Below are 18,689 nucleotides of genomic sequence, written 5' to 3'. Positions count from 1 at the left end.
CCCACCCCACCCCTGCTTGCTGGTGGTGGATGTGAGCATTTGGGGTACTTCTCTGCTGAGAGTTGCCTTTAGGCATGTAATCTGTGGGTTTTATTTATTTATTTTTCTTCTTGGTTATGTTGCCCTCCAAGATTCGAAAACTTCCCCCAGACCTGCTGGTGAGAGGGTTTCCTGGTGTTTGGAAACTTCTCCTCTATTAAAACTCCCTTCCTGGGATGGATCTCCATCCCTAACTCTTTTGTCTCTCTTTTTATCTTTTATTTTTTGTCCTACCTCCTTTCGAAGACAATGGGAGGCTTTTCTGGGTGCCTGATGTCCTCTGCCAGCGTTCAGAAGTTGTTCTGTGGAGTTTGCTCAACGTTCAAATGTTCTTTCAATGAACTTGTGGGGGAGAAAGTGGTCTCCCCTTCCTATTCATCTGCCATCTTAGGACCGCCCCCTCCTGACACACATTCTAACACAAGATATAACATTGATCTGATCACACAAATTTCCAACCTTTGCAGCCAGTGGATAATGAATAATATAGAGATTGACATAGTCCAGTTGAGGAGTTTTCAGTGACTTTTCCAAGGCTGGTCTGACCAACTCTGATTGAAGCAAAGTACACCAAAGCTGCAAATAGTAAAGAATGGAAATTTTATAAAACATTCTTAGTAAATTTTCATTTGGTCTTACCATTTGGCTTCTGATATTACTTCCTTGACCAATGATGGTAATGTGCCAATTCTTAAACACTGAACACCAAGGATTTCTAATACCTTAAGAATATACCAAGAAGCATAGTTCACCAATCAACTGCTCACCAAACAAATGATCCTATATATAAAACAGTCCCCTGGGCACATTCACTAGCACACATGTTCACACACACAACACACAACACATTTGAAGTGTAGAATATATCATCTCTCTTCACAGTGCCATCTGCAATCTTGCTTCGAATGGCCTGGCCAATGTGCTCTTCATTTTTGTACACATGAGCATAGTCAATATAGTGAATTTGGTGACTACAAGAGCTTCACTCTTAGGAACATACATAAGCAACAAAGGTAGAAGTTGAATATCCACATGATTAAGAGATTGCTAGCACAAGCTTTGATCTTCCAAATCAACGTTTCTCCATGTCTTTGATTAGATATGTATGTGTGGTGCTGAACCTGGACAGTTTACCTGAATGTTCCTGGTCAGATTTTATTTTTTATTTATTTATTTTTATATACACAGCCAGTAACCCTTACATCCCTAATGATCCATGATTGATCACTGGCATCAGAGGACCCTAAGCCAACCTCCAGGTTCAGTGGATCCAAAGAACTCAGCATAAAGTTGTGGTCATGAATATGATTTATACTATAAGATAGTTGAAGCAAAATCAGCAAAGGTATAAGGTACATGGTAAAGACATTAAATTACAGGAGATAGAGACAGGGAGTAAGGTCTGTTGCAATCCATAGGATCATAAAGAGTTGGACATGACTTAGTGACTGAAAAGCAACAATAACAAAAAGCATCAAGAAACATGGTGAAAGCTTCTAAGACCACTGTCTACCACTGAAGCACCAAATGGAATACACCAAATATAAACTGTATCTATTCAAGGTGTACAAAGTGATGTTCTCATATAAGGATCCATTGTTTATGATCACCAAAATCAAGCTATTTAGCAGATCCCTCATTTCACTTACCTTACTTTAGGGGGTTTGTAAGAAGACTTCACATCTACTCTCTACAAAATCTCAGGGTATCACCCATTATTTTTAATTATTGTCATGGTGCTGTCCATCAGGTTACCAACTTATTCATCTTATCACTCAAGTTCTAGACTGTTGACCAATATTTTTCCATTTGTCGCAGATTTATCTCCAGCTTCTGGTCTTCATTTCTCTACTCTTTGTTTCTATAAGTTACACTATTTTAGATTTCACCTACAAAGAGACTCCCCTGGTGTTTCAGATGGTAAAGCGTCTACTTACAATGTGGGAGAACCGGGTTAGATCCCTGGGTCGAGAAGATCTCCTGGAGAAGGAAATGGCAACGCACTCATGTACCTTGCCTGGAAAATTCCATGGACAGAAGAGCCTGGTAAGCTACAGTCCATGGGGTCCCAGTGAGTCAGACACGACTGAGTGACTTCACTTTCACTTTTCACAAAGAGATCATGTACTATTTGTCTTTTTATTTCTGGCTTACTTCACTTAGCTAAAGTTCTCTCAGTTCACCTGTGTGGTTTCAAATGGCAGGACTAACGGTTTAAATGCTGAGTAATATTCCATTTATTTTACATGTGTAGAATCTTTTCTATTACAAGGAGTTAGATAATTGGTGTAACCACCCTCTGTTGGGTTCAGTCCTGGTCTTTCTTAAACATTCTGGCATTCGGAGAATGTACTGAGGAATGGACTAGTGAGCTTCAGTACTAACCTGGACACTTTACTCCCTGCACCCTACTTTGCACTAGAAAGTCCTGTCTTCTCTTTCCAAAATGCCTCTGAATATTTCCTTCTAATTTCCAAATGAAAAAAGTGAGATGCAAAGTTTCAGGATCAGACCTTGTCACTACTACATTCTCTAAAGACAAGATAGACAGCAAACTTTCTGGCTTCAGGTCTAGAAACTTGTCCGCTAGTCCCTTTTCTGTCCAAGCACTGAAAACTACACTTTAATAAAAAGACATTACAACACCCAAGGGATGCATTACAAAACCTGGCCTGTAAGATGGTAGCTTATCCCCTCAAATGACACTATATTTTGCATTAGAAGTTTCCCAAGCAGCAACCAAAGTACAAGGCAAAACACAGCTGGAGTGTCTTGCCTGGCACCTACCAGGTACCCCACGGTAGAGAAGCAATTCTCTCCAATTAGTTCCTATTCACCTCATCCTTAGGACTTTCCACCTCAAATACTTCTCTGGGTCATGCTTTTTTGGAAGGAGGAAGAGTTCTGGAATAAAACATACAGAGAAACCTGGCCATTGCAAAAGCTCTCAAAGCAAAGCAGTTGACAGTCAGTGATCTTGACAGCCGAGTCTCACCACTTCTGCCAAGCTGGGAAAGAGGTCGAAACTGGAGGGGAACCCAGGGTAATCTGCCGGTGAGCACAGCCTCAGACCCTGATGCAGAGTGAAGACTGGGTGCTCTCTCCCCTTTCACAGGGCATGGTCCTAGCCTGATTAGTGGAATCATGTGACCCTCCCAGAGTCACCCAGGAACTCAATGCTTGACAACCCAAGTCCCTTCTGCTCATGTTACATCCACTACTATTTATACCTCAACCCCAAATCACCTCTGTTATCTCTTTAGTTTCAGCGCTGCCAAATCCCAGGAAAGGAATGAAGTGGCTGTCACTTAGCTTCACTCTCTGGCCTCTAGGATACATTGCTCGTTTCTAATCTAATAAGCAGACTGATGTTTTCTTCTGCCTTCACAGGTTACAAATAACAGGAAGTTAACACCCCAGTTGACTGTCCAATGTTAGCAGATACATTGGAGGAGGAGAAGGATTAAACCAGTGCCCACTGAGTAAGAAGAGAATTGAAGCCAGTTACATTTTTTTTATCAGAAAGAAAAACTTAACTTATATAAAGATGAAATGTGCCAAACAATTATTGACCAAACTTTACACAGAAACCTCCACACGCCAGTCATTTCACTTTTCTAATTATGAAGCCCACTTTTGATCAAACATCAGTTGAATCAACTACTTCATAGTACAGAAAGACACACTAGTCACACAATTTAAAAGTGTTGATTATTACTGTTACTGCTAAGTCACTTCAGTCGTGTCCAACTCTGAGTGACCCCATAGACGGCAGCCCACCAGGCTCCCCCATCCCTGGGATTCTCCAGGCAGGAACACTGGAGTGGGTTGCCATTTCCTTCTCCAATACATGAAAGTGAAAAGTGAAAGTGAAGTTGCTCAGTTGTGTCCGACTCTTAGCGACCCCATGGACTGCAGCCTACCAGGCTCCTCCGTCTATGGGATTTTCCAGGCAAGAGTACTGGAGTGGGGTGCCATTGCCTTCTCCGTTGATTATTAAGCACTTTCCAAAATGTAATCTCTTAGTAGAGAATCAAAATGTGAAACAAACCAAATTTGCCTTTTAAATTTTCCAGCAGCAAAATTATTTTGCTTTACACACCTATGGTGGTAGAGGTACGGTCAGTAACTCATGTCTGACTCTTTTACAACCCCATGGACTGTACCCTGCAGGCTCCACAGTTCACTGAATTTCCCAGCTAGAATACAGGAGTGGGTTGCCATTTCCTACACCACAGTATCTTCCTGATCCAGGGATCAAACCAAAGTCTCTTGTGTCACTTACATTGGCAGGTGAATTCTTACCACTGGGCCACCTGAGAAGCCCTTACAGACCTGACTAGGGTGAAATTCTGAAAAGGACACTAAAACCAGACAGTTTGGCAAAGTGTTTATTGGCATTAATCATTAACAATGTTTTGATACCATGTGCAGGTTCAAACAGACTCTTGAGTATTTATACCTTGTACTACACTACATAACTTTTTAGAGTACTCTTATAATGTTACCAGTACATATTTTACACAGTTTGTTTTCATGCTAAATATTATTCTTAAAATAAAAACCTATAAACAACTGAAATTGCAACAAATTTGGGAAGATTAAGGGAAATCATGATGCACTGGTACAGGGGATGTTGTGAAGAAAAATTCATTTTATCACATAGAGTGATGTCAGCAAAATAGTGAGCTAGGAGGAGTGAAGTACCTCTTGGAAAGAGAAAGCAGCTGAAAAATGTCATAGGAGTTCTGGGAAACAGTCAAAAAAAACATCTACAGCAGCAACGTGAATGCACAACTAGGAAAGATCCAGAACTGTGGAAGGACATTCCCGTATGTTTTTATTCACACTCACCTCTCCCCTGACTTGAACAGAGCCATCTTATCTATAAAGGGCAGTGGCTCAGCACCCTGTTGTCTCCCTCAAAGCAGACTCATTGCAGAAATCCTTGAGTGCAATATTCTCCCCTATTTGTGCCTTGCCTAGAAACTGGTATCCATTTCACTTATTTCTGAGTTTGAACAGAAGAGCAGCAGGAGTGGCTCATTAAAGCTTCAGGGGGACTAGATATAATATGGGACCAGGGCCGGGACCAAGTGTGGAGACACACACAAGACCATGTAAAACCCTGATAGAACTGGGGTGTGGATTTGGGGAATAGTAAGGCATTCAAAATCAATCATAAATTTCCCAGAATCAGAAAGCCACTCACGCTCCAGGCATGTTGTTGACTCAGAAATGACCTGAGTTTCCCTTAGTTTTCTGTTGAGCTGACCCGAGGACCAGGCACATGCCACGTCAGCTAGTGAAGAACAATCAGGGTGTGATACAAATCTGCAAACAGTGGGTGTGCTGTGCTTTTCCAAGTACCCAGTCATGAACACACAGAAGGAGACAGAGAGAAGGGGTACAACAAAGAAAGGGTGAAACAAGAAAGCTTTAAAAAAAAAAAAAAAAAAAGACAGAGAGGAAAAAAGAGAGAAAAAAATGAGCCATGAAACAGTTTTTGTTACTGTTTAGTCGCTATGTCAGACCCCTCTATTGCAACCCAATGGACGGTAGCCTCACAGGCTTTTCTGTCCATGGGATTCTGCAGGCAAGAATACTGGAGTTGGCTGCATTTCTTTTTCCAGTGGATCTTCCTGGATGAGATCCAACCCACATCTACTGCATTGGCAGGCAAATTCTTTACCACTGCCCTACCTGGGAAGCCTGATCCATGAAAGGAAAAAAAAGAAATCAGCACCAACTCTTCCTGAACAATCACAGGAGCCACATTTAGCTCACAGTGAGTGTCACAACTGTCCTGAGAGGAGCTCCACGTGGACAAGAGGACACTGAGCTCAGCTCCCCCAGGAGCACATCAGGGTCACATCTCCTAATAACACACGACACCAGCAGGAAGCCCCCTCCACACCAAGGCTGTAAAGAATCATCCCCATGGAGCTGGGTGGGAAGGGAAGAGAAGCCAGCAGATCAGGACTGAGCCCCTGGGAGGGCCCCAGATGAGGAGGGGAGGACAGGAGCTCAGAGGTCCTCCCTGGAGAGACCCATGCACACCACACACTGGGCACTGCAGCCCTGGCACAACCCTGAGTGGTCTCAGCCCCACAGCTGCTGTGAACCCAGGGGGACCCACAGGAGGCCCGGAAACCTGACTCCTCTCCTGAGACATGCACCCACTCCTGCTCCAGGAACAGGTTGAGGCGGCGGCCAGATGCTGCCCAGGACTCGGCCAGTTCACTGGGCAGCCCATGCACCCCCTAGCCCATAAATGCCCCCTTAGCACCACTGGATCCAGTTCACTCCCCCTGGGGCAAGGGCGTCCATGCTGGGCAGAGTGGGCAGTTGGGGGGTACAGATCCAGCTTAGACCAGCAGGATGTCTGGATAGGGCAGGGTGGCCATCAGAGTGGGGCCTGAGGAGCAGTGTTCTGGAAATATCCTTCTCCATTTCCCTCACAGTAAAGTCCTTTAAAAGCCTGTATGACAAGGACCCCCTGCCCCACCAGCTCTCTGACTTGCCTTTAGCTCCTGTCTCCCCACCTCACTAAACTCCACCCACATCAGCAGACTTGTTGGCCCTTAAGTGTTCCATGAAAACTCTTCCTTCCTGGAATAAGTGTTTCCTGTTCCAGAGAAATGCAAGGAGCCGCTTTCTCTGTGTTTCAAGGCTGTTTTGTACAAATGAAAAGTTGTGTATAATGAAGTGTAATTAATACCTCTAAAAGAAGTACAGAAATGGGAGAGATTGTGCAGAATTATCTCAACAGACACTTAACCATTTCTAACAGTTAAATTCTCCTGATTTCATTCACCGTCTCATTCTCCACGAGACTAATGACTCAAGACATTTCTCATTTCACTTATTTACATTTGTTGATATGACAATGTCTTTCTAAAGAATGTTCAGTAAAGTTTTTCAGAATGACCACTGAATAAACTCAAAATATGTAAGGATTCATCAAAATGCTGAGCACGGGCAGACAAATAAGAAATTACATAAATGACTAAGATGTGCTACTTGCTATACAGGAAGCAAAATATAATACTGGATTTTTTAAATCATATTTTTAGCTTACCAAGATACTTAGGCTATGTTTCAAAAGAAGTATACAATCTGTAGAATGAAGTTTATTTGTCTTTGTAAATAAAAAAATGCACATATGTGCCTAGGAAAATTACAAGGTAAATGCACAAAAGGTAAGTATTATCGAATGGGTAAACATGACTGATCTTTATTTCCTATCCTTTCCCTTTTCTACCTAAATATTCTGTCATATATATGTATTATTTCAATGACAGGAAAGAAAGAGCATTCTTACTTTAAAGTCTATGCTGTTTCATAAACTGTTTATTTTTAAAAAGAAAGGCATGGTTTCAGAAGTTCAGACACTTTATTTAAATTTCTTCATCAAGCATAAAAATATTCACCACCCCACAGAAGTAAAGAGTTATCGAAGAACCACAGTGAGTTGATCAATATTCTTCAGAGAATGGATACTCAGGGTGACCGACACCACTGGAAGACAAAGAGATGGACTCATTTATGAAATCTGGCTTCATAATAATATAGTTATTATTAATAATAATAACTGTCTTATTTTATTCTTATATAATAACTAATTCTTTTTCCTTATGTAAAAAGAATTAACAATTAAACATGTTCACTGGTCCCTGAAAGAATAGTGGGCTGCAGGCACTGTGCCCTTTGTGTTTCCTGGCTCCCTGGGCTCTGACAGGAGGTACACTAGGCTCAGGGATTCGGGGCACAAAGTAGTGAATTTATTCACCACAATGTCAACTGTGGGAATTTTACTGATGGGCTCTCCTGGTCCCCAATCAATTTCTGTTGATCGAGGATGGAGCCCTGAAGGAAACCTCTGGGCTGAGGTCTGCAGGAAGTACCTGGCTCACTCCTACTCTGGAAATAAAGACTGTCTTTCTAGACTTAAGCTTTTAAAAAGCTTAGTTCCCCTGCTCACCTCTCTGCTACAAAAAACAAAAACAAAAACGACTGTGTTTGTGAAACAGTCACTTACATAAGAAATTCATAATATCTTTTATTTCTGTTGAGGCCATCGATTGCTTTCATGTCTTCTGGAGTCAGTTCAAAGTCAAACACCTGGAAGGAAGGAACAATCACATTAACCTCTCCCTCAGGGAGCCAGCATCCCCTGGGGACTGGAGGACTTTCCAGCTGGCTGGAGACAGAGGGGACAGGGAAGCCGTGTCTGTCCTCAGCTTCCAGTAGAACAACCTGGGACCCTTGCTGAGTTCTCACCTCTCCTTCCCACACCTTCTCCTACTCTGTCCACCTCACTAACATTACTGTGTATCAATCCCTTATCTTTCTAAGTGAATCACTTGCGACAGGAAACAAACTAAAATCTTTTTCCAAACAAACTGCTGTGGACACTCCTAACTCGATACTTGAACCTGAGCTAACATTAGACTGATTTCGTCTTCCCAACACGCACTAAGGGTGACAGCTTTCAGCTGAAGCAGCGTGGGTGGAGGCTCCCCCTTGAAAGCCTATCAGGAATCTGATTTCAAACTTACTTCTTACCTATGAATAAATCTAACAAAACCTATATGTCAGTGCCTTAGTGGAGAAGATCTCTGTGTTGAGAAAATCCCCTGGAGAAGGAAATGGCAACCAACTTCAGTATTCTTGCCTGGGGCATTGCATGGACAGAGGAGCCTGACAGACTACAGTCCATGGGGTCACAAGGAGTCACACACAACTGAAGCGACTGACACTTTAGTGGAGAAAGTTATGAAAAGTGTTTAAAATGTTAAAGAACAGCAAGTTATTAAAAATTAACATCATAGTCATGAAAAGAAAAGCTCAATTTTCTAAAGAAATACATTTCTCCAGAGTGATCTAGTATTTCAGTGCAGCATGATCCAAGGAGTTAAACAATATTCTTTTGTGGAAATCAGTAAAGTGATACTAAATTTTAAATAAAAGAACAGTCAAGAGCAGTCAAGACATCTTTAAAGATGAATGTACCATTCTGAGAAAGAACACTTATTTTCAATTTTAAGAACACAGTACAAAGGACTGAATAGTTAAATAGAAGAGAAGGGCCGAGGCAGTCCTAAGATGGTGGAGGAATAGGATGGGGAGACCACTTTCTCCCCTACAATCATCAAAAGGAAAGATGGAAGGCAAGAGGAAAGGAGGATGACAAAGGATGAGATGGTTGGATGGCATCACCGACTTAATTGACATGAGTTTCAGCAAGCTCCAGGATATGGTAACGGACAGGGAAGCCTGGCATGCTGAAATCCATAGGCCGTAAAGGGTCAGACATGACTGGATGACTTAATTGAACAGAACTGAACCCTCTTCAGGGAGGCCACCTCTCCTGCTGCCACAGCAGGAAAAGAAAACCATCAGGAATACACACAAGTCATTCATGCATAGGGAAGAACAGGTAATTCATCTTGACTCAAGGAAAGTCTTGAGAGACAGACAAAGAATGACCCTCATGAAGGATATTCCATAGGAGGCCTCGGCCCAGAGCCCCACTCATCACCTGTATGTTCTCTTTGATCCGCTTCTTGTTGTAACTCTTGGCCAGAACAACAACCCCACGTTGTATCTGGTAACGAAGGACAACCAGAGCTGGGGTTTGCTTGTGCTTTTTGGCAATGGCACAAAGAACTGAGTCCTCCAAGAGAACAGGGAGATTCAAGTTCACCCTAGAAGAAAATTCAGAAATCCAGAGGAGCTGAGCCTAAGTATGCAGTTTGTGAGTAGTTTTCCCAAACAGATTAAGTAGGTCCTCTCTATACCAGTGCTTCTCAAAGTGTACCAGCATCATCAGTATCACCTGGGATCTTGTCAGACATAAAAATTCCATGGCTAGCTGAAGACAAACTAAATCAGCATTTCAACTGTGTCACATCCCATTCTGTGTTTACAAAGCTCTGCAGGTTATTTGGATGCATTATTGACCTGAGACCAGGAGTGCTAAAGTCGTGGATTTTTTTTTTTTTAATTCTCAGAGGTTGTTTTTCTTCTATAATCAAGGCCATGAACAGAGAACAGAAGGAAAAAAACAGGGATTTTTAAAAATTTTCACTTTCCTAAGTGAATAGTCCTAAGTGATAAACACTGAGTACTCTCAAAATCAGAGAAATCTATTCTGTCACCACTCTTCTTTAGATATATACAAAATGGTTCAAGTTTAGTTTTTTCTATCATAATAGACCTGAGAATTGCATATTATTATACCAATTTTAGACATAAGGTAAGTGAGGCTTGGAATTTCTATTTTTAGAAATGTTTTATTAGTTAATATCTATATAAATCATGACATAAGCTTGTGTTTCTGGTTTCAACTAGGGGATTATATATAGATTTTAATGCAGATATCTGTTAATGATGAGTCTACAAGCTAATACAATGTAGAAAAATGGCTGGGTGATAGGAAGATAGAAGAAAATATTCCATCTGTCCCCTCACTTCCCTTTGCTTATAAGAGTTATCTGGGTACTGTATTTTTAAATAGCTCATCAAAAATTGAATTTTAAGGAAACTCCCAGTTGTCTTCAGTAGGATTCAATACCATTCTTTTACTCGTTGGGATCCCAGAGCACCATAGGCTACAAGAACAATATCATGTGACTTGCAGAAATCCAACAGCTTGCTCTGGTTGAGATAAGGGTGACATTCCACCTGCAGAATGTCAACAGAGAAGAGTGTCAGATTATTTGAAAAGGTAATATTAATATGACAGAGGCAGATTAAAAGTTTTAAGTGCCTAAAGGAAAGGTTGCAACATTAAATGTAAAATGGAAATATCAACATCTAGAGAACAATAGAGAAAAGTGTGTTTATACAGTTAATTTTATGACAGACCATGGATGGGAGAACCAGTCCAAGTTGAGTAATCAAAAGGTGTACTCTATATTTGAGTAGATATTCCCTGGTAAATGTTTTATCTTCTGTTAGCATCACCTTGAACCTTTAACTTCACCCTCTAACCTGGATGAATTTCATCATCTCCAGCACATTTTTCTGTTCTGTGCTCCCTGTTGAGACTCATAAATGTTGAGACACCAAGACTAAGGATTCAGTCATCAGAACCCCACACAAACCCTCACCACCCATTTCAGCTGATTGGTTACTTTATTAATTTACTTCCCATTCAATGTTTTCATGGCTTCCTTCGTACACAAAGTTCATTCCAGGGCACTTTCCCGTCCAATCTTGTCATCCTTTAATCTCAGGAAAACACATCCTACCTCTAGTTCTAAGTTCTACCCACAATTTAGCAGGATGCCCTCCCTACCTTTTCCATCCAGACTACATCAGATAGATACATCAAATCTGACTACATCAGATTTGGGCTTCTATTCACACTATCCAGACAGCAACTCTACTCTCTAGAATCCTCTGTCCCACAAAGGTTGGATGAACAGGAGGGGAGGACAGACAGACATCAGGCTCCAGCGCAAGAAGGAGGTTCTGAAGAGAGGAGGAAGAGGAGCCGAGCTGCTCACCTGGTTGCAGACTGGCTTGTACTTGAGCCCTGGCTTGTTCAGGATCTTCTCCAGCTGCTTGTGGTTGAAGTTGGATACCCCGATGGACTTGGCCAGCCCTGCATCCTTACACTTCTCCAGGGCCTGGGAGGGAGAGGTGGTGAACAGTCGTTTGAAATGAGTGATAGACCAAGAATAAATGCTGGGAAAAAAACCTGTAAAAAGTGTCTCATGTCAAGAATTTACATTGATTTTAAGAAAGGAAAAAGGGGAAGAAGGTCATGATCGAAGAAGAATTACCAACTCCTCCTTAGAAAACCCTGGAGAAGACATATCACAAGGAAGGAAAGAGATGCCTGTCTACACTGTCCCATATTCTCCTCCTCCGTTCTTTTCTATGAACATTTCAGCAATGGTTTCCTCGCCACAAACCCAGCATCCCAGCCCTTAGATTCATGAACTGCCGAGTCTGATGGTCCACAGCCCATTCTCACAGGTAGCAGAAATGAAGGAGTTTCCCCCTCTCCTGGATCCTCCTCTGTTTCTCTCCTCCCTGGACTCACCTCCCACGTGTGACAGAGATCCACCGAATCACCTATCAGTTTTCCATTTTCATCTTTTGGAAATAATTCCTCCCCTGGCTGGAACAGAGGCAGATATATTAGAGATGTGACAAAATAATTTCTCCACATTTAGCCAGGCTGCCAGGCACTAAGAATTAAACCTCTATGAGGTAGGTTTATAACTTTCTACATACTAATATTTGCAAAGTGATTTGTGTATGGAGTTGTAAGCAATGTCTTTTGAGGGAGGCTTATTCTAATCTCTTACACTTATTATATGTTGCAATAATTTTTCTATGTCCTAAAAGGGACTTCCAGTGACTTCTTGTTAATTTTTTCTGTTCCCTGTACTTGGTTCTTTTGAAATATCTCTGATCTGAGAATGGCAGTAACTTACATGCCATAGTTTCCAAAATAAAACTTGTAAACTAGACCTGGGCTAGATAATCAAATTTCCTTTACCCTTCTAGCATTAGATGCCCTAGGACAGGCATGTGAACCAGCAAGGCTCTCATTAGGATGATATGGAATGTGAAAGATCCAGATGTGCTCTCAAATGCTTATGACCCTGAGCTTTGAAATGCCCCCAAGGTCATATTTTCCACCAATGGAAAATGTTCAGTAAAAATAAAGTAATCCCCTTATAAGGGATAGGAAAAAGAGACATTTCTGAGGAGTCCTGAGAATCCTCAAAACTCTCTGTGTCTGGGACTTGCCACCTACATACTCCACTAAGTTATTTTGCATTAGATGGCTTGAGTTGATTTCTATAACTAGAAATCAAGATTTCTAAGTAAACCATTCTTAATGACTAAGTGCAGTCTACAAAGCTCATCATAAAGTCAAGCAAGACTAGACAATATCTCCCAACTCCTTATAAAGGTACAAAGTTTAGACACACCCAGAGGGAACAGCACCAAATCTGCTAACCTTGAAAGGGTGAAAGACAAGATAAACTAATCATGTTCAATATGAGGCAGTCCCATGTTCACCACAGCTGCACCAAACTCTTGGTTCATGAAATCCCCAGACACTCAGGAGTCATAATCAAGACTGTGTACAGAACTTGCCTGTTTCTACTGCCTCAAGTTTTTCTGGCAGAGAGTCTTGGATTATTAACTCCTTTGTCTGGGGGGGCATGTAACAGATTTAAAGAAGCTCAGTAAAAAGATGATCACAAGTGATTATTTGGGGGATTCTACTCTGGTGTAATCATCCCTTCAATCTACTAAGAAAAATCTTAATTCAACCATCCATGTAAGTTGACGCACATTCTAATACAAGATTTAAAATTGATGTGATCACACATATATCCAACCTTCATAGCCAGTGGAAAATGAATAATATAGAGATCAACATAGTCCAGGTGAAGATTTTTCAGTGACTTTTCCAAGGCTGGTCTGACCAACTCTGGTCGAAGGAAAGTGCACCAAAGCTGAAAATATTAAAAAATAGAAATTTTATTAATAAAAATTTAGGAAATTTTCTTTTGGTCTTACTGCATGGCTTATGGGATATTACTTCCCTGACACATGATGGAATGGGAGCCCATAATAGTAATGTGCCAAGTCTTAAACACTGAACACCAGGGATTTCTAATACCTTAAGACTATACCAAGAAGCATAGTTCACCAATCAATTCTTCACCAAACATGATCCTATTATATAATAGTGACCTGGGCACACTCACTAGTACACACATTCAACACACAACATGCAGCACCTTTGAAGTGTAGAATATGTCTTCTCTCTTCACAGTGCCATCTGCAATCTTGCTTCGAATGGCCTGGCCAACGTGCTCTTCATTTTGGTACACATGAGCACAGTCAATATGGCGGAACCCAACCTCTATAGCAAATTTGGTGACTTCCAGAGCTTCACTCTTAGGAACCTACATAAGCAACAAAGGTAGAAGTTGAATACCCACATGATTAAGAGATTGCTAGCGCAAGCTTTGATCTTCCAAAGAATCAACTTTTCTTCATATCTTTGATTAGTTCTGGTCTGGTGCTGAACCCATGACAGTTTCCCTGAACATTCCTGGTCAGATTTTAAATACCCACCCAGTAACCCTTACATCCCAAATGATCCATGGTCGATCACAGGCATCAGAGGACCCCAAGACCACGTCCAGTTTCAGTGGACCCAAAGGACTCAGCATTAAGTTGTAGTAATGAATGTGATTTATACTATAAGATTCTTGAAGCAAAATAAAAAAGGTATAAGGTACATGGTAAAGACATTAACTACAGGAGATAGTGAGAGACAGGGAGCCTGGACTGTTGTAATCCATAGGATCACAAAGAGTCAGACATGACTTAGTAACTGAAAAACTAAATAACAAAAAGCATCAAGAAGCAAGGTGAAAGCTTCTAAGACCACTGTCTACCAGTAAAGCTACATGGAATACACCAAATATAAACTGTATCTATTCAAGGTATAAAAAGTGATGTTCTCATATAAGCGTTCATTGTTGATGATCACTAAAATCAAGCTATTTAGCAGATCACTCATTTCACTTACCTTACTTTAGGGGGTTTATAAGAAAACTTCAGATCTAATCTCTACAAAATCTCAGGGTATCACCCATTATTTATAACTATAGTCACGGTGCTGTGCATCAGGTCACCAACTTATTCATTGTATCACTGAAGGTCTAGACTGTTGACAAACATCTTTCCATTTTTCACAGATTTATCTCCAGCTTTTGGTCTTCATTTCTCTACTCTGTTTCTATAAGTTCCACTATTTTAGATTCCACCTACAAAGAGACTTCCTTGGTGGCTCAGACAGTAAAGTGTCTGCCTAAAATGAAGGAGACCCAGGTTTGATCCCTGGGTCAAGAAGATCTCCTGGAGAAGGAAATGGCAACCCACTCCAGTGTTCTTGCCTGGAAAATCCCATGGACAGAGGAGCCTGGTAGGCTACAGTCCATTGGGTCGCAAAGAGTCGGACACGACTGAGCGATTTCACTTTCACTTTTCACAAAGACATCATGTAGTATTTGTCTTTATTTCTGGCTTACTTCACCTAGCTAAACTTCTCCCAGTTCACCTGTGTAATTTCAAATGGCAGTATTAACTTTGTTTAAAATGCTGAATAATATTCTATTTCTTTTTCATGTGTCAGAATCTTTTCTATTTCAAGGAGGTAGATAATTGGTGCAACTGCTCTCTGTTGGGTTCAGTCCTGGTCTTTCTTAAACACTTGGGTATTCAGGGATATACTAGGAATGGACCAGTAAACTTTAGTACTAGCCTGGACACTTTACTCCCTGCACCCTACTTGGCACTAAAATGTCCTGTCTTCTCTTTCCAAAATGCCTCTGAATATTTCCTTCTGTTCTCCAAATGATAAAAGTGAGACCCAAAGTTTCAGGATCAGAATTTGTCACAACTACATTCTCTAAAGACAAGATGGACAGCAAACTTTCTGGCTTCAGGTCTAGAGATTTGTCTGCTAGTCCCTTTTCTGTCCAAGCACTGAAAACTACACTTTAATAAAAAGACATTACAACACCCAAGGGATGCATTACACAACATGGCCTGTAAGATGGTAGCTTATCCCCTCAAGTGACACCATATTTTCCATTAGAAGAAGTTTCCAAGGAGCAAGAAGTACAAGGCAAAACACAACTGGAGTGTCTTGCCTGGCACCTACAAGGCACCCCACAGTAGAGAAGCAGTTCTCTCCCATTAGTTCCTATTCGCCTCATCCTTAGGAACTTCCACCTCAAATACTTCTCTGGGTCACATCATTTTTGAAGGAGGTAAGAGTTCTGTAACTAATGAAATACACAGAGACCGGCCATTGCAATCGCCCTCAAAGCAAAGCAGTTGACAGTCAGTGATCTTGACAGCTGAGTCTCACCTCTTGTGCCAAGCTGGGAAAGAGACAGAAACTGGAGGGAAACCCAGAGTAATCTGCAGGTGAGCAAAGCCTCAGACCCTGATGCAAAGTGAAAACTGGATACTCTCTCTCTTTTCACAGGACATGGTTCTAGCCTGGTTAGTGGCTAAAGGAGCTAGCCAGGTGCTCAGGGCTTGACAACCCAAGTCCCTTCCACTCATGTTACATCCACTACTATTTATATCTCAACCCCAAACCACCTCTGTCACCTCTTTAGCTTCAGCGGTGCCAAATCCCAGGACAGGAATGAAGTGGCCATCATTAAGCTTCACTCTCTGGCCTTTGGGATCCATTACCTGTTTCACCTCTGAATAAGCAGACTGATCTTTTCTTCTGCCTTCACAGGCTATAAATAACAGGAAGTTAACGCCCCAGCTGACTGTCCAATGTTAGCAGATACATTGGAGGAGGAGAGGATTAAACCAATGCCCATAGAGTAAGAAGAGAAATGAAGCCAATTACTTTGGTAGTTTATTTTTTAATCAGAATAACTTCAGTTATATAATCATGAAATGTGCCAAACAATTATTGGCCAAATGTTACACAGAAACCTCCACATACCAGTCATTTCACTTTTCTAATTATGGAGCCCACTTTTGATGAAACATCAATTGAAACAAGTATTTCATAGTATAGGAAGGCACACTAATCACACAATTAAGAAGTGTTGATTATTAAGCATTTTCCAAAATATAATCTCTTAATAGAGAATCGAAATGTGAAACAAACCAAATTTGCCTTTTAAATTTTCCAGCAGCAAAATTATTTTGCTTTATACACCTATGGTGGTCAAGGTATAGTCAGTAAGTCATGTCCCACTCTTTTACAACCCCATGGCCTGTACCCTGCCAGGCTCCAGAGTTCATGGAATTTCCCAGCTAGAATACAGGAGTGGGTTGCCATTCCCTACACTACAGTATCTTCCTGATCCAAGGATCAAAGCCAAGTTTCTTGAGTCACTTACATTGGCAGGTGATTTCTTACCACTGGGCCACCTGAGAAGCCCTTACAGACCTGACTAGGGTGAAATTCTGAAAAGGATACCAAAACCAGGCATTTTGGCAAAGTGTTTATTGATGTCAATTATTAACAGTTTTTGGATACCATGTGCAGGTTCAAACAGACTCTTGAGTGTTTATACCTTGAACTAAGTTACACAACTTTTTAGGGTACTCTTATAATGTAACCAATACATATTTTACACAGTTTGTTATCATGCTAAACATTATTCATAAAAGAAAAACCGATAAACAACTGAAATTGCAACAAATTTAGGAAGAGTAAGGGAAACGATGATGCGCTGGTACAAGCAAATGTTGTGAAGGAAAATTCATTTTAACACATAGAGTGATGTCAGCAAAATAGCGAGCTAGGAGGAGTGAAGTCTCCCTTGCAAAGGGAAGTATGGAAAAAGAAAGCAGCTGGAAAATATCATAGGAGTTCTGGGAACCAGTCAAAAAAACATCTACAGCAACAAAGTGAACGTACAACTAGGGAAGAGCCAAAAGACTGGAAGGATATTTCTGTATGTTTTTATTCACACTCACCTCTCCCCTGACTTGAGCAGGGCCATCTTGATCTGTAAAGGGTGGCGGTGCAGCACCCCGCTGCCTCCCTCAAAGCAGACTCATTGCAGAAATCCTTATGTGCAATATTCTCCACTACTTGGAGTTTGCCAGGAAAATGGTGTCCGTTTCACTTAACTCTGAGCTTGAACTGAAGAGCAGCTGGAGTGGCTCATTACACCTGCAGGGGGAATAGATATGCATGGGGCCAGGGCCAGGGACTAAGGGTAAAGACACACATAAGACCATGTAAAGCCCTGATAGAATTGGGGTGTGGATTTGGGGTATAGTAAGGCATTCAAAAACAATCATAAATTTCCCAGAATCAGAAAGCCACTCATGGGCCAGGTAAGTTGTGACTCAGAAATGACCTGAGTTTCCCTTAGATTCCTGTTGGGCTGACCCCAGAACAGGGACATACCACATCAGCTAGTGAAGGACAAACTGGATGTGGTACAAATATGCAAACAGTGGGTGTGCTGTACTTGTTCAAGTACCCAGTCATGAACACACAGAGGGAGAGAGAGAAAAGGCATACAGTAAGGAAAGGTGAAACAACAAAGCTAAAAAAAGAGACAGAGAGGGAAAAAAGAGAGAAAAACATGAGCCATGAAACTGTTTTGTTACTGTTTAGTCACTAAGTCAAGACCCCTCTATTGTGACCCCATGGACCCCACAGGTTTCTCTGTCCATGGTATTCTCCAGGCAAGAATACTGGAATGGGCTGCCATTTCCTTTTCCAGTGGATCTTCCTGGATCAGGGATGCAACCTGTATCTCCTGCACTGTCAGACAGATTCTTTACCACTGCCCTACCAGAAAAGCCTGATCCATGAAAGGAAGAAAAGAAATCAGCACCGACTCTTCCTGAACAATCACAGGGGCCACACTTAGAGCATAGTGAGTATCACACACTGTCCTGGGGAGGAGCTCCAGGTGGGCAAGAGGACGCTGAGCTCAGCTCCCCCAGAAGCACATTAGCGGGTCCCATCTCTTGAAAACACACAACACAAGCAGGAAGACTCCTCCACACCAAGGCTGTAAAGAACCATCCCCATGGAGCTGGGTGGGAAAGGAAGAGAAGCCTGCAGACCAGGACTGAGCCCACAAGAGGGCCCC

General features: G+C 41.6%; 2 protein-coding genes and 1 pseudogene across 2 annotated transcripts in view; all 3 read right to left on the bottom strand.

The window, feature by feature from the left end:
- Positions 1-3,378, bottom strand: part of LOC104985993 — a 20,060-nt pseudogene extending 16,682 nt beyond the window's left edge.
- Positions 3,379-7,376: 3,998 nt separating this feature from the next.
- Positions 7,377-16,352, bottom strand: LOC104985992 (dihydrodiol dehydrogenase 3-like). The gene is made up of 9 exons (XM_010836393.1): positions 16,216-16,352; positions 13,821-13,988; positions 13,416-13,532; positions 12,098-12,175; positions 11,556-11,678; positions 10,619-10,728; positions 9,584-9,749; positions 8,081-8,163; positions 7,377-7,560 (listed from the first exon to the last, which is right to left on the bottom strand). Exons 1-9 carry the CDS (start codon positions 16,297-16,299, stop codon positions 7,518-7,520), a joined length of 972 nt encoding a protein of 323 aa, XP_010834695.1. The 5' UTR covers positions 16,300-16,352; the 3' UTR covers positions 7,377-7,517.
- A 720-nt stretch (positions 16,353-17,072) lies between these two features.
- Positions 17,073-18,689, bottom strand: part of LOC104986160 (aldose reductase-like) — a 22,129-nt gene continuing 20,512 nt past the window's right edge. Inside the window, exon 8 of the mRNA XM_010836616.1 lies at positions 17,073-17,752. Within this exon, the coding sequence (XP_010834918.1) occupies positions 17,668-17,752 (85 nt within the window). The 3' untranslated portion in view covers positions 17,073-17,667. The remainder of the gene's footprint in view (positions 17,753-18,689) is intronic.

Source organism: Bison bison, unplaced genomic scaffold, assembly GCF_000754665.1.
Source record: "Bison bison bison isolate TAMUID 2011002044 unplaced genomic scaffold, Bison_UMD1.0 scf7180017864063, whole genome shotgun sequence".
NCBI classification, from domain to species: Eukaryota; Metazoa; Chordata; class Mammalia; order Artiodactyla; family Bovidae; genus Bison; species Bison bison.
Note: the sequence above shows the minus strand (reverse complement) of the source record. Positions and strands in the feature narration are given on the sequence as shown.